The 17,597-nt window shown below is 36.8% G+C and overlaps 1 protein-coding gene across 1 annotated transcript; it reads left to right on the forward strand.

Annotated features, from left to right (window-relative positions):
* The first annotated feature begins 9,838 nt into the window (after window positions 1-9,838).
* LOC139743312 (NXPE family member 3-like) lies at window positions 9,839-16,272 on the forward strand. The gene is made up of 5 exons (XM_071653834.1): window positions 9,839-9,853; window positions 10,789-11,283; window positions 11,949-12,121; window positions 13,102-13,160; window positions 15,476-16,272. The coding sequence occupies exons 1-5, from the start codon at window positions 9,839-9,841 to the stop codon at window positions 16,270-16,272; spliced, it is 1,539 nt and encodes a 512-aa protein (XP_071509935.1).
* Window positions 16,273-17,597: the final 1,325 nt, after the last annotated feature.

Here is a 17,597-nt window from a genome sequence, read left to right on the forward strand (position 1 = left end):
TGAACATATTGGTATGGGAAATATGTGTATTTGGAGAAACAAGCCTTCGAAAGAACGAACCTGGATTCATTGTCGGATTAACGAAGCTGATGAATAACGAATAGGAGGGGGTGGGGCTTTAAAAGAGAATCTCTGGGTTAAAGAAGACTTGTGTTTATCTGTTTTGGGTTTATATATATATATATATGTATATCTTTATGTATATATATGTATCACATGTGTATGTATACATGTCACTGATATGACCATAGCACAGTTACGATTTCTTTGAAGAGAAAATAATGATGTATGGCGTTTATGGTGTATACAAATTCCATCGCAACTTCCGTCTGGTGTTTTGTTTTGTTTTGTTTTGTTTTGTTTTGTTTTGTTTTGTTTTGTTTTGTTTTGTTTTGTTTCGTGTGTGTTTTTTTTTTTTTTTTTGCCTTTGTTTTTATTTTGGGGAGTGGGGGCATCCGAAAAAAAAAAACCCCACTAGTGCTGGCCTGCTTAGTAACAGACATGCTCGTCAGCATATATATGCGCACAGAAGGTACACTCATCGATAACAAATTATCCATTGTTAACGTTGCCGATTTGAAGATTATTCTCTTTGAGAAGATACCTTCTCAGGTGCATCAGGGAGGTGCACCTCCCTGGGTGCATCCATTGGTGATTCCACGCAATCTGATTTTTAGATGGGAAACACGTGACCAAAGATTAGATTCCGGTTCCTCTGTCACGTTGGATTTTTCTTTTTTCACAAATGTATGTCTGATTTCGCGCAGATATAATGAATTCAATAAGTCCAGTTCAATTCAATTCAACAATGGTTTTATTTCAATCGCATTGCAGTCAGAGACTGAATTGCACGATGTTACAAAAAAATATAACACATACACAATACAGATAAAATAATCATAAAATTACAAAAAGCATTTCCATTATGAACACATCATATTTAGCCAGGATATTGACTCGAGAGGAAGTGAGGAAGGGAAGAAGGACAGAGGTACTGATATGGATTATAGAGGCAGAAATGAGGGTGGGGGTGAAAGGGAAAGCGGGAGTCCGCGTAAGAAAAAAAAATCATAAACATCATCAATTAAGATACATAAGTTCAATCATTTGAAATGAATATATCTCTACATGAAAAGATGAAACATATAACATACAACAGAAGACACCACGTATTCCAGATATACGTCATGTTATCAACACTAGAGCAGATCTCTCCGGAAATGGACATGTATTATGCTGTCAGTATACCAATAGTTTGTTTGAATAACACACACATTAAAGGCAGGGTGCCCGAAAATTTGTGTGTTCTTCAAATAAACTGTTGGTATCGACAGCATGATAGATGCCCATACCTGGAGTTCGGTTCTACTATTGATAATATTGTTTGACTATTATATGTGGACTACGGATTACTTATAAACATATGTATGAAGAGTTTGGTTGCAAAATGGGAAAAAGGAAGGGTATAGTATTGGTTAAGGTGAAAACTCAGCTTTTAACTTTTTGTAACCATAGAATAGTACAAATGAAAGATATCAACTTGTTTTACAAAAATTAACCAAATTTGGAGGTAATCGCGCAAAACTTCTAGACTCTAGAAACGGTATGCAGATTTATTGTCGCGGGGGACACTGCCCCCCCCCCCCCGGCCTTTTTAGGGTGAATCTAATCCTATATAGCATAATCAGATATCGGAGGGCATCTCCCTCCCAAACGGGGGAGCTTTTGCATATTTGGAACAATTTTCGAACAAAAATGAGAAAATGAACATTTGTGTACAATGTAAATGTCTTAATTGTTATTTTTGTCACCTCTTTATGTTTAAATCATAATTACTATCTGTCCTCAAGTACAATTCTTTCCAGTTGCCAAACATTCAGAATCGCTATCACAACCATCATTTTACCATTTATAGAGAGCTAGACACCTTATATCAAACAAATCACAAAATACCAACATGCCTGCAGTTTCGAGACAACTACTATATCATATAACAAATTAATAGTATACATAGCAAAACGTCTTAAATGCTGCAGGAAAATGGGCGCATTGTATACCGACACGACACAATTAAACCGTCATCACTAGTCATGACACGATTATTTGAGCTATAAACCTCAGCAAACATATCACAAAGTACCAACACGCAATGATAGTTACGAGACATTATAGCAAATACTAGTACAATTGTATAGTGCAAAGGGAAATAACGATACGTCCTTCAAAATACGTCAGCAAAATGGGCGCATTGCCAGCGCGAATAAACTTTTAAGAAAGAACGAATTAACTTAACCATCATGAGGGAACGGATTAGGTGATATGAAATGAGAAAACTATATAATGCACAGGACATGTACACATAGGTTCATTTTGGGCGTCAATTCGATCCAGGGAGTTTGGGTTTTTTTCTGTTTTTGTGGATTGTTTGTTGTTGTTTTTTTTCACTGAAATAACTGCGACGGAGCAAAAACATCGTCGTAGGAGCAAATGTCACCGGAGCAGTGATTGTCGCAGGGCGTTTCTATCGATTTGGGAGAATTTTTGTCTGCGGAGCGTAATGTTTTTGTCTGGAACCTGGTCGGGATAATGAACCCCCCCCCCCCCCCCCCCCGGCTCTGACATGAGGGAGCAGTTGCATTTCAAGATGTGGAATTCAACAATCTAGTGTACACCCTTGAGGGAAAATCCAAGTGAGATACAAAACTATACAGGACAATGTAAAGTGCTACTCGTGGTATATCTAATTGTGATGCGTTGTGAAGAGCTGTTGCATTTTTACAATTGAAATACAATCTGGTGCCCACTGTTGGTAGAATTTTAAGTAAATGTGTAATCTTAAAGTAAAATGATAAATACTGAGGGAAAATTGTGAGTGTGAGTCTTCACCTTGTCATCACCTTATCGTCTTACTATTTTTATGGCAGATAGAACGTGAATGTGAAGCGTAGTCCAATCCGACCCTTACATTTATGACACAATGAAATAATTATTGTTAAATTGTCAAATAATTGTGTTGACATTTTTAATTTGTTGAATATTATAAACGAAATCTTTTACGAATTCATTTCTGGTTAGATTCTTCAGCCGCCTTTTAGAATTGAGGAAAACAGAGCAAATCATTGTCGGACTTCTACGTCAACAAAATTCCATATTAAGATTATGTGGGTTTCATTTCTTTTTCAAAACTTCGGCAGCAGTTTCAAAGTAAATTGAGACAAACGTGTTCCTGAATCCTGCTTTTAGCTGGATTGGATTAGTGGGGGATAGATGACCTTAGGAGATTGAGTTTAGTCTATACAAGTATACAAATGTGTTACACACACACACACACACACACACACATATATATATATATATATATATATATTCAGGGCTCGACACTAACTTTTTTGTTTGGTGGCCCGATGGGGCCACCAAAATCCTCAATTTCAAATTTGTGATGGCCCCAGAGAAAAATTTGGTGGCCCAAAAGAAAAATCCAATTAAAAGCATTAAAAGTTCTGTTTTTTTAATGAGTCAGATATCTAAGTTTCATCATGATAAGACTTGGAAGTTGGACATATCTTCTCATAAATAAACCTCAACAAACTCTAAACACTTACTCTCAGGCACTCATTCAGTCCTTTTCATCCATGCTTTAAACAAATTTAACTGCTAAAAAGTTACAAATTTATTGACATACAAGTACTTTTCAAAAATATTTGGTGGCCCAAGGCGGGCCACCAAATTTGCCCTTTTTTTGAAATTTTGTGGCCCGACTTTCATTTTTGGTGGCCCCGGGCCACCGTTAGAATCGAGCCCTGTAATATATATATATATATATATATATATATATGGGTGAAAACGTTGAACGATGTACAATTGGGCAAAATCAGGGGTCAAAATTAAAACATGTGACTCACTGATATAAATATATCTCAGTGAAATGTCATTGATGTCAGCTTTATTGCAAACCCAATTATACTGGGATATCTCCAAGGGTGTTGTTTTTATTCGAGGTTAAATAGAACTGTGACATATTGGCGAACGTCTCTGACTAGAATAAACATTGTTTTAGTGAAAATTCAAATGAAGGGTGAAAGAGCATTCAAATGAAGATAATTTAATCTTGTTCATACTTTCAAAGACTGAGTTAATTTGTTCATAAAATATTGTTTACCTCCTGTGAAGTTTACAAAAGCTAATACACACGGAAGTTAAAGAAAAAGTGGTGTTTTTGTCATTTAAGCAGAGATTTTCGTATTCTTATCTTCACTTTCATCTCATTTGAACAAAACATATAGCAGGGGTCTCATTTGTTTAAATGTTAATGTTCAGTAGATACTAATAATGAATTTAGTGCATTTCGTTTGATCAAATCACCATAAAAGCCCTATACAGATGCTGGAAGTAAGCCATGTTTTGATCAGAGACGTTCTGGTTTCACTCATAGACGTTCCTCAGACATAGACAATACAAATGATGTCCTTTGATCCATATAAGAGTTTTGTGAGCAAACAACATTATTCCTTTATTAAACACATGCTAACCTTTTGTCAACAATTCAGAATGGTAATTTCAACTTGAACTAGAGATTGTAATTTGTCATCACCGACAAATTAAGGTGATCCGATTTTTTTAAAATCAATGATTCGAGTCCCGATCGCAATAGGCATGACTATACAAGTTTCATCTGTGTTTAGAGACAATGGCCGTGTGATGTTTGGATTCTCATCTAGAAAAGGGAGTCATATCTGCCATCTTTGGTACCAAATTTTGTATACACTATAACGAAGATACAGCAACAAGTACATATGACCTTTGACCCACCTTTGCACTCCCAAGATGGCATCCGAGGAAAAAGTGGTTATTTTGTGAAATGATTCTTGCGACATCATCTTTACGTGTGAAAAATATGGGAAAGATAGGGCAGGTATTCACCAAGATACAGGATGAAACATTTATGACCTTTGACCCTAATTTACATACCCAAGATGGTGTCCTATCAAGTAGTTGTTATCTTAGGAAATGATGTGCGAGACATGAACTAAACATGTGCAGTATATGGGGATGATAGGAGCTGTTTTTCTTGAATTATTGCAAAGAAAGTTGCAAAAAGAAAGAAATATGAAAATACATCGAAGCTAAGCTTTAATTTTAGCCAGGTTTTTGGACGTAATTTTGACGTCGTATGAAAATACGGAGGACGCTTTAACGATAGCGCAAAGTCTCAGCTACAACATATTAAAATCTGGGAGAAATTCACTGAAGGGTAAGTGAGCTAGTGCTCGATAAAGATAGTCATGTCAATTTTCATTTCCAGAAAAACTGCACTCCCATAGAGATAACACGTAAGCTGGTCAAATTTGTCAAGATTACTTTCAATCCATTTTTATGAGGTGATGCCGTCATCCAATCAAAATTTTGTAAATTTACGTTTGAAAGAACATTAAATAAACTACATCATACTGAAATCTGGGTGAAAATTGGCAAAGGATTAGTGAGATACTCTCGAGTAAACTTGAAATTTGATGACGTCATTTTGAAAATTTACTTGTTTTATTTTATTAAGAAATTTGATATCTTTTCATCATTTTGCCAGCATCGCTAACCCATGACATGACATGTACAACTCATCAGCTTTCAGAATATGTAAAGAAATTGGGGGGTCACCGTCCATCCTGACGAGTAAATTCGGATTTAAAATTGGCGGTTTTTTTGGCATAGTTGCACTGTATAACGCCATTGACGCGCGCGAGGAATTTCAACTTTGACGTGCCCGTATGACGTCATATTCAATCGGATTTACTTGAAACTTGGTAGAAATATTCCTTGACATTTCAGACATCCGATCAAAGTGAAAAAATGAGAAATTTCTATTGCATATGAGCTGTGCGTGCGTATATGCGCGCGCGCGTACGCGTCCGTCCGATTTTTTCAATTTTTCAGAAAATGCTCCAAATGGTCTGAAACGTGTGCAAAAAAAAATTGAGCTCGATTGGAGCATACAAATATTTTAACGCGCGCGTAGCGCACATTTTAAGATATAGATTAATTTTGAGAATATGAGTACAAAGCGCTTGACTTGATGTGACGTAAATTTCATTGAAAAATTTCATTCAATTAATGAGATATGATTGAGAATGTGTTTCATATAATGACGTCATAGTGACGTCACGGTCGACTGATCACTATGATTTTACTAGATCTGTCATCTTTGCGACACGATACATACATGGTATAAGTTTGAACTTGATAGACATAGCACTTTCTGAGCTAACCTCTGCACAACTTTTGGGGAGAAATAAAGAAAGAAGAACAGAAACAGAAGGTGATCCGAGAGGATACTCGGATCACCTAATTATTTTTCATACTAACTGATTGTAACTACAAATCTCGAAATTGTAAGAGAAATTTCGATTTCTGCACCAAAAATCAACAACAAGCCTGTTCTTGATATACTATTTAGATCTTTACAACACTTTTGAATGACACACAACAAAATTACATGAACAACTTTCAATTTCAACTACTTTACCTAATAACTTGTTTATATAAGAGACATTTGCTTTTCCATCAGGGACGTTTCGGCTGTTAGTTATCACTAAACTTAAACATCAAACTCCCTATTTTAGAAGATGCTCGTAACTCGACATTCCACATTCATAGAGAAATCATTTTCCTTGGCCTAAATGTCAAGAATTGTTTTTGTTAATGATGACCACTACTTTGCATTTTACCTTCAGGTGTACAATATGCAGGTGTGCCCACACGCTATCAATTTTGTATGTTTGCTTTCAAATGTAGTCCAAATCTATAACAAAGGTAAACACGAATTTATTGATACTAATTTGGTTTGACCCCTTATAAGCCTAAAATATGATTGTATGAGTATGTCAGGCCAATTCAGATTTTTATTAGGGACCGTACCTTGGCCACTGTTATGATGTTGTCTCAGAAAGCTGTGATTAACCTTTGCTCATCCTAGAAGCATCAAATTTCGCTGCACATTTTTTGTACACTATGGCAGATATAAATTGTTAACAATGTAATGCACTTGCCACAACCCAAACTCAAAAGTATATCAACGGTGTGGTATACCAACTGTTTGTTGACCAAAAGTGAACTGAAAAGCTCTTTCAAGAGGTTGACAATGATAGCATAACAATATCACATATTATCTGTCACATCGTTAGGGGATTATTAATCTTCCTTCAACTCAAAGGCGATACATAGTGTTTTAGAGGAAACTAGGTAAGGGAAATTCTTAATATACTGTAAAAACATCGGTGCTAGATTTAACACCATGGGTGTTAAATCTAACACCGATCAAGCTTCAATAAAGGACCACATCCACAGGTGTAGAATATGTATTGTGACGGTGTTAAAAAGTGTTCACTTAGCACTTCGTGGTGTTAATTTGACACTGTGGCTGGTGATATTTTTGACACTGCGCTAGAGTTAATTCATTAATGACACCGCATGGTGTTGATTTGATATTGGTGGTGTTAATTTCAATGGTATAACACCCGTCCAGCTTCAACAGGAGACCACACCAACTGGTGTTACTGTGTAAATGTGTTTACACTTTTTTTTTCAAAAATCAAGTACTTTATCGGAAAATTCTTCATCGTCTTGTTCAGAATTAACAAGAAATTCAGTCCCTAAGAAACTACTAGTATTAAAAAAAAAAACAATTTTGTATTTTGAAATGACACCCGGAGGTGTTAATCTAACACCATGAATGAGCACCGGAAATTTAACACCAGTTCGGTGTTTCATATTTAACACCGGACTTTTTGCAGTGTAGACGTTTTCCTGTTTCATCACAGACGTTGGTATTTTTCCTTTACTCATATATTTGGCTTACAAACCTCAAAAATATTACTAGACTATTTCACCTTACTTCTAAAGGAAAAAGCTTCATTAAAGGGGAAATTCAGCCCAAATGTATAAGAAAGAAAATCTTATGGGCTCAACAAATATGAAGAAGTTATGACATTTTGAAGTTTCCCTAGTTTTTCAGTAAACAGTTTTTGAATGGTCATTATGAATCTGCAAATGACAAAGTGAGCATGTCATCCCCTCACAACTTGCCTTAACATTTGTACATGACATTTTGAAATTTCCAGTTTTTCATTCAAACATAATTATGCCCTAGGCTTAAATCCGGGTATATCTAAGTGATCACTATTCCGAAGGTAATCAACCAGGAATAGCATCATGTTTCAGATTTCAATGCCAGAAACATTTAATTTTCGTTATTTTTTGTACACAATCAATGGAAAATTGTGAAGTTATGACATGGTTAGCTCACTCATGTGCATATTTTTATCCACTATACAAGAACTTGTTTGCAGAAATGAGCAAAAATTCAAAAAGACAGTTAAGTAAGGGTGCAATTAAGCATAATTAAAGGTGCAAGTGTGCCCCGCAGGTGTGCTGCCATTGTTTCAAATTGGGTGCAAATTGAACCTTTACTTCTAGCGTGTAAGCCTCAAATTTCACAGGCTCAGAAGGAAACGCAGTGATGTGCATTAAAAACAGAGTCCGCATTATAACATTGAACTGAATTTCTCCTCCATTTGGTATCTCAATGTCCTCAATCAGTGCATAGTACCAACTGTGTCGCTTGCTACCTGAAACCGGAGTTGGGATAGTCATTATTTTTTTTTAAACGGAAGGCACTTCCAAGATATCCGTCCGGTCTTGCCAGTACCACGGCCGTGGCCTTGAACTTGTAGGTCGCATGAACATGACTGAGACTAAAGATCCTAACAGGAAGAAATTCTAATATTCGGAGTGTTTAAAATCCATCTGGTCTTCCCATCTTGCTGTAAGAAAAAAAAAATGAATTAAAATGATATTAAAGTTAACTTGCCATACACTGGAAGAACAATGCATGCACAAATGAACGTCTCTGATCAAAATTATAAAATCAACATTGTTTGTAGATTGCGCAAATTACCTACAATAATGTATGTATACGAGGGTCATCTACTGTGGAATAATTAAAGATCTACTCCTAATTGTAGTAATTGAAATTACGTAAAACGTCCCGTATAACGTCTCTGACGTAAACATCTTTGCTTATCAGTACTTAATGGGTTTTATTTTTATAAGATATTGGCACTATATTTGGATTGAGGAACCTATGTGCTACATACGTAGGCAGCAATTCGCCATGATGGGTCATTAATATTGGTTTGAGAACAGATCCTACTTGTTCAGAGAACGTCCCTGACCCAAACCTGTTTTTCTTACATTTCTGCTTCTCTCACAAAACATACGTAATTTAAAGTGGCTACTACATTATAATTATAGACTATTGACCTATTACTAGTCATAAAACATAGTTTCTGTCCAGGCAATGTGTTTAAACTTGCTCAATCAACAGAAAACCTTAAATTTGAAACTCTTCTACATATTTTCAACATCTTTCAGGAAGCTTCATTTTTCTTAATATTATAACACACCCGTGTAAAGTGTGTTCTACTTGTTCCTATTATACTAACCGCACCCATCCAGAGCTAATTTTACTTTAATGTTCTCATAATTTGTACAGTGGATGTCTTTATTTCATGAGACAGTAATTATCAGAGACGTTTTTCATTTTGCTCAGAGACGTGCGGTCTTTGATCTTCACGCAGATTCTTACTATTTTACTGTCTATCCTTCTTTCATTCATTTCTAATCCAAAGATTACAATACATAATTTCACAAATGATACTAATTGGCAAATCTACAGAATAATAACTCTTATAAATCGGCACAAACACCAGCTAAGTTTTTGTTATTACTCACATTTTCAGAATTTGTCGGCATTTCCGTTGTTGAATTGTTCCGACTCGATTCCAGAATGGCGCGTCAGTGCGTAAAATAAGCACGCAAATAAAGTATCATGCAGTGCGTAAGTGTCAGATGAAGGAATATCCCTTCAGAGATTTCCAATCAGGGACATTCGTTTTGATCAGAGACATTCGCCAATGTGGGTTTTCAACCAGAACACTTTTTTGTGGACAGTATGCTACTGAAGTTGCCAATCATCATAGTTGCCTGGCTCACACTGACATACTGATCGCCAGTTTTTATCTCAAGCATAATCCACTTTCATTAATGACACCATTAACCAATCGAACGTCTCTGATGGTTATTCAGTATGATTTTCTTTAATGAGCCACCACGCGATTATTTTATATGGCTCACTCACAAATTTTGATGGAATGGTAGTATGAATAAGACGCTAAATAAATATAGCCTTACATGTTTTCATATTCATCCTGAATTTTTTGCGTCAAGGAAAAGATAATTCATTCAGAGACGTACTTTTTCAGACATGAGTGAACTCAAAAGTTCCTGATAAGATAAATAATACACAAGTTCATGGCAGAAGTACTTGATTAAATAGTTGAACTATGTGGGCTTACTCACAAGGAAAAACAAAGCTGTAGAATTGGATTAGAACAAAAATTGAGACGTGTGATTCTGGGATTTTTTCATAAAATATGCATTTTTGTCAATTTTTTCAGCTTTAAGGCATTATTTTTTAAGGAAATGCAGTAACAACAATACAAAGTATATATTTTCTGAAAGGCACAACCCTCCCCTACCAAATGATACCTAAAACTATGAAAAACACCCCCATGTGACAATTTTACAAGGGTTTGAATATCGCAAAGCCCGAAAATGGCCAATTGTACATCGTTCAACGTTTTCACCCATATATATAACCATATCGTTGGTCTAATGATGATATCCTGGTTTTTTGTTTTTGTTTCTTGTTATGTTTTTCTTTTTACTCCTATAAAGGTCTTCAGCAGAACAGCCGAAAACATTTCAACAGTCACGAACAGCACGAGTAAAGATTCTAAATCTGATGTTTTCAGTTACACCAGTATTACGCTTTCAACGTTTGAGGTGCTAGAGCCAAAAGAAACTTATAACGTCAACGACACTCTTCGGATCTTAATAACTGCGAGGGATACGAACAACAAACTCAAATCAAGCAAGGGGGACTACTTCCGGGTCAAGCTATTCTCCAAGGCAACCAAGTCTTCAGTCGGGTTTGATGTTAGTAATTACCTTGGAAACGGTCAATACCTGGCAGAAGCCACCCTCAAGTGGCCCGGTTACGTACAGGTGTTTGTCAGGTTGGTCCATCCAAGGGAGGCCGTGCATGTGCTGGAGAGGATCCGAGATATCGAGCCAGGGCGGGTCGTCTTCGCCGGGAGGTTCTTGGGGATTGGCAATGGCACGAAAAAGTTGACTGAAGACGTCATGTGCGTTCCTCTGGTCATACGGGAGGCGAGTATAGTTAATAAAGGCATTATTTACCATTTGCAGATGAAACAAAAACCAAATTTAGCTCTTCAAAATAGTTTTTAAATGTGAGTTAGGGAATGATACAACTAATGTAAAAATGTTAATCAATATAATCAATGTTAAGTTAAACTTACAAAATTCAAACAATAGATATAATGATAAATGTTTCTAGAATGAACCGTCAACAGTTATGGTTTTAGTGAGAAAAATAGTGATATCTCCATAATAGGATTTCTTGCGAAATTTTCATATGGTAGGATGTTTTGTGATGCAACTGACCAATACATACCCATCAGTCATGTGATAACTCGAGCATTTTTTGAAATTACTGCACCCAATGGTAAACAAACGTTTTACCTACAAAATGAACAGATCACCAGAAAACTGGCCGTGTTCTACTTTTCTTATATCAATAAAACTCGTTGACATAATATGTTTATAAGTAAATGTTTGTCTATAATTATGCATAATACATGTAAATCATATACATAATGAATGTAATTGATTATATTTGATACTTCATCCGATATTTGATTTGTGTGTATATATATATATATATATATATATATATATATATATATATATATGAGTGTGTGTGTGTGTGTATTACTCTTTTACCATTTCGTATATGGGTGCTGATCGTACAGGGCCCAGTTTGTAACTATACAGACGAGCGCAGCGGGTACCCGTTGTACTGTGTCCGCCCGTCGAACCCCGGTCTAAGCTGCGAGGATTGGAGACTCTACACCACTGATAACACCAAGTCAACAAAATACACCATGGGTGCCATCACACTGAAAGAACAAGAGTATTTTAGCTCGTAAGTATTCTTTTAGCCCAGTATTGTTTGTGACTCAGTATATTACAATAATTTTGTATTATTTGGATATGGAAATAAATAAATTGAATGACATGAAATGATTATTGATATGTTATGATTGCACAGTGATTCCGTCCCGTATTTACGGTCAAGTAAAGATACTCATCCCCAATATACTCCTAATCCTCGCACTTATATGCACTCGATTTGCCTTTTTTGTCTGTGCCCCTAAACTTTAGAACAATTTGCGAATTAGGATCCGGAATTCCACAAAATATGTCATCACCAGAATCCCTTAAATCCTAACTAAAGTATTTTATGCTAAACTCCCCTGATTGACTGCTATTTTCATACAATGTTTCATGCAATGTATTTTATTTTACTTAAATCATTGTTGTAGCTAGGTTTATACATATTGTATATCTTCTCTTGAGCGCGTATATCAGCGCGATGTAAATGTAATATTATTATTATCATTATTATCATCATCATTAATATACAGTACTAGTAATCCATATTGCCGCTTATTTTGCTAATATCTCTGCCCCTATGAATATTTGATTCTGCTGTATTCCTATTCGCAATGAATGCAATCATTGCATGCGTCACAGAGAATGTGTGTGTTATGACAACAGTGTTGTCCTGAGAAACATATGACCAAGATACAGTATGTTTAACATAGAAAGTAATAGAAAGTAATGGTAATACAGTGTAATACACTAGCCAACATCATTGTCACAAAGGTCCCATATATTGGGAGGGGCTCACGTATCTGCTTTGTTACTGCAATCTCCAATACTATCAATTGCGACACGTGTTGCTAACTACTCCTGTCTGAAAAAAAAAAGTTACAGTTGCCTCGGAAAAATGATAAGACTGCAAATCTTGCCCTTGACGCTCAATTCCAAATCATACAGCCTTTCCGTATTCCCTTGTTATTAGCTTTAATCTATGTAATGTGTTTGTTTTTTTTTTTGCAGACACAAGAAACTGCTTACGAGTTCTCATGTAGTTGTAAAGGTTGTCGGTGATATGACAGGTGTGTATGATATCTGTGATGAAATATGTGCTAGACGGTTTTATGTTCCTACTCTTCTACACTACTCTTCTCTCTTTCAGAAAAATGAGACTAAGCATAATGTGAACACACATTCACACACACACACACACACACACACACATTTCTGTATTATTTATAAACTAAGACCGGCCTTTTATGAACTTCACAATGATTTTCAAAATAGAATTGAAATAAGTAAACGTAGACGTAACAATTCTTGTTCGGTGCCTTAAGAAGGCCTATCGCGCTCCGTGCGGCTCAAGAAGACAAAAAAGGGGGGCTTGTTCTCTCAACTAGAAGGCGACTCCAGGCCGACGTCCAAAATGTCTCCAACAAGGTGACACCTTATTCGCCCGGAAGCATGCAGCAAGGACGTCGTCGGAAGGTCGCTCCTGCCACGTCTTCGAGACGTCGTGAAAAAAAAAATAGTCTCCGAGGCTCGGACACAACTAAGGAGATGTCGACGACACGTCAGTCGTGGAGACGTCTCCGAGACCAGTTGGGAGACTGGAAAAGTCGTTGAAAAACAAACAAACAAACAAACACGAACATGTTCGATTTTCTCGCGACTCCTCGGAGACGCCGCCAAGACGTCGCCGAGACGTCTCCACAACATCAGTGGCCGCCAGGTCGCCACCAAATCTCCAAGCCAATGATATACCCACTTGAGCAACGGACACCCACTTACATTACGATGCTTCTGACCTCAGACGCACTGCTTCGTACCGTCACTCTGTAAAATGTATAAAATTTCAACCAAAACAATATTAACGTCATGAAGCAATTCTGACATCGTGCCCCGTTTCGTTTGGTCAGTGTTGGATCATTCCACAAAATCGCATCCACCACACAACTTCTCACCTCACATGTTCCCCTTTTTATATTGACATTTTTGATCAAGATATAAAACAATTAATACTCTGCCTTATTGAAAGTTTCTGGTCAAAATCATAGACTTTGCTACCTCCAAAAGTACTATTCACGCATGGGGCTTTACCCCTCGGTGAATAGTATATATATATATATATATATTTTTTTTTTTTTTTTTTTTTTTGATTCACGAGGCAAAATATGATGAAGCATATTGTATACTCAAATGATTGGTTGAGGGCGAACAGGTGACCAGGCATTAGGAAAGTGTAATGACTGCTCAAACATATCTATAAGAAGGCAGAAAGATGAAAAATGACATTGCACTCAGGTGTGAAATAAGAATTTGGGAATGCGGAATTTCTTATTTCCTCCGCAAAATGAAATTAAAGAACTAACTCTAGCTTAAAGGGGAAGGCTAGTAACTGATCAGTGGGAATCAGTGGAAATGCTGGGAGAAGATTGTTCCAGTCCTTATGGGATTCATTCAAGAGTTCATTGTATATCTATTGTTGTGTGAAAATGATTTGCTTCAGAATGGTCTCATATTCAAGTAATGTGCAGTTTAATGCTTCCAGGTGAGCGTCCCTGGTCAGTGACGGAGCATTAATCTGCACATTACTTGAATATGAGACCATTCTGAAGCAAATCATTTTCACACAACAATAGATATACAATGAACTCTTGAATGAATCCCATAAGGATTGGAACAATCATCTCCCAGCATTTCCACTGATTCCCACTGATCAGTTACTAGCCTTCCCCTTTAAAGGTGATGTTTACCTTTGGGAGCAGTAATTTTAAAAATGTTCAAGATATCACATTTGATGCATGTTATGTGTAGATCAGTTATATCACAAAACATCCTACCATATAAGATTTTTGCAATAAAACCTAAAATATAAGGAAAAACCGAAAACCATAAACCATAAGTGTAGACGGTTTATTCAGGAAACATTCTCTTTATAACTATTGTTCATTTTGTATATCTAACAATACTTTGACATCGGCTATACTTATTCAAATTTTTACTTTCTGTGTTTCTAGCTCAAACTCACATTTTCAAACTAGTTTGGAGCACTAATGCTGTTTTTTTTTTCATTTTCAAATGGTAGATTATGCCATGAATTCTACTTCTTGTACCGATTTATTACTGTTTCGGTAACTTTGCGTGCTGATGTCTTTTCTGTCTCAAAACTGACATTTAGTAATCCCACATGCTTGTAATGCCAGAACGTGTGCCTGGAATAATGATTTCTTAAATGTATTACACTAAAGTCAAGAAATCATAACGTCAAAATGTTGATTTAACGTTACAGTATAAAAAATAATTTATGAGTAAAATATTCGCGAGTACGATATGTGATCTGTTTTTACTCTCCGGTTTACATTATTTCCTCTCTTTCTCTGCGTCAAATTTCCAGATTGGAGAAATAATTTGACTCGTTACGAAGAATCTCTCCCCGGTTGCCAGCCTGGACAGCACCTTAAGAACACTATTCCATCTGGATTTTTTCATAACGACGTCTGGTACTCGGACCAATGTCGAATTCGCAGATTCAACGCTGAGTCCACCCTCGCGTGCTTGAGCCACAAATCCGTCCGCATATTCGGAGATTCGACAGCGAGGCAGTTTTACATATTTTTCACGTCAGCCCACCCAAGCCTTAAAGGGAATATTCCGATAGATACCACTCAGTCTATCGTTGGTCCATTGATTGCCAAAGACTTGCAGAACAATATCACGATGACTTTCAACTTTCACGGTCATCCTGCGCGCCCGTCAAAATTCTTGCGCAGGGACCCAGTTCATTACGTCGTCAACAGACTAAACGACCTAGAAGTTGATGACTACACGATCATTTTGTTATCAATTGGAACACATTTTACGATATATTCCCTGGAAATGTACGAACGTCGCATGAGAGATATCAAAGCAGCCATAAAGAGATTGCATGCCAAAAGTCCGAACACGCTCGTCGTGATAAAGAGCGCTAATACCAGAGAATACGCCCATATTGTTCATGTTCTCCAAAATAGCGAGTGGTATATCAAGACCATCGATGAAAAGATGAGAGAAATATTCGCGGATTATCCTCGCGTGGGATTCATCGACGCTTGGGACGTTACCGTCAGCCAAAATTTCCCAGACGGCGTACATCCCAGTCCCAAAGTCCTTCGAAGTCTCACTGATAACTTCCTCTCATTTATATGTCCGTAATATGATATAATTTATACTTTATATCACTGTCATGTTACATACATGTATGAATATATCATTGTAAATAATATATGTATATATTATACATAAATGCTGATATGGGTGTGTGTGTGTGTGTGTGTGCGTGCGCTAGCGCACGCGCATTAAGGTCTCCGCACAACGAGCACGGTAACGGCAACGACCCCCTTTTTTTTTCCTTTTTTTTTCTTTTTTTTTTTTGCTATGGTGCGTCAAAAGGAACCATGTGTGGTTCTGTTACAATATCACTTCACCGCCAATACACAAAATAAATCTCCACCTTGATTTTGACATATGAGTAGTTTTTTGGGTGATTTTGTACAAAAATTATTGATTTATTTCTTTAACAGCACCGTTGCCGCTACCGGGCTCAATGTGTGGAGGCCTTAAGGCTAGTGTATTATTGCCTTTGGGCTTTCCTTCAGAACAGTGTATAGCAAGATGATTCTTATTAATTTTATGATCACGTACTGGAGTTTGATTGATGTAATCAATATTTAGAGCTCTTGCAGGTCATACCGTTCCACTTCGACTAGCTGTCCCAATTTCGATCGAAATTAACCTGAAGTAAAGCATGTAAGGAACTTATTTTTTGTTCTACATTTATGTCGAGGGAAATAATAATAATAATAATGATTATCATGATAATGTTTATTATTATTGTGTTGCTATTGCCAGTATTATTAATATTATTATTATAATGACGAGAATGGTTCCAGGACAAGTACCCCCTTGGCAAGTACCCCGGACCCTTCCCCTAGCCTAACCATAATCCTAATCCAAACTCTAATCCAAATTCTTACCCTAAAGCTAACCCGAACCCTATTCTTTTACTCTAACCTTATCACTAACCAGTATTTAGATAATTAAGCGGTAATTGTCGGGGGGGGGGGGGGTAATTGCCCTGATACGCAGGAGAATATAAACCAAAAGTACTGAAATTTCTTCTCCTTATAGGCTGTGGACTATCCAATTAGTAACAGTCACAGGCCGCTGAAGGTGACAAACTTAATCCAATGAACACAAAGAACCCAACTGTGTAGCACACCATATACACTGTAGATCAGTTACCTTGCGTAGCCACACCCTTTGTCATACAAAGAAGGTTCATACAACCTGTAGGACCAATGGAAAAAGTCACATGTGTTAATTCCATAAACGTTTTGGTGCATTGCTTTATACAGCCGCGTTTGACCATTGCGTTTTTCATATTTATGCTACTTCCCCACCCGCGCCGCATTCCCACCCCTTCGCGGCATCATTTCATGACTCCAATATACGAGGAAATCACTCATTTCCCTTTAAAG

This window comes from Diadema antillarum, unplaced genomic scaffold, assembly GCF_040938485.1.
Source record: "Diadema antillarum isolate AM-2024a unplaced genomic scaffold, OU_Dant_1.0 scf00000004, whole genome shotgun sequence".
Lineage (NCBI taxonomy): Eukaryota > Metazoa > Echinodermata > Echinoidea > Diadematoida > Diadematidae > Diadema > Diadema antillarum.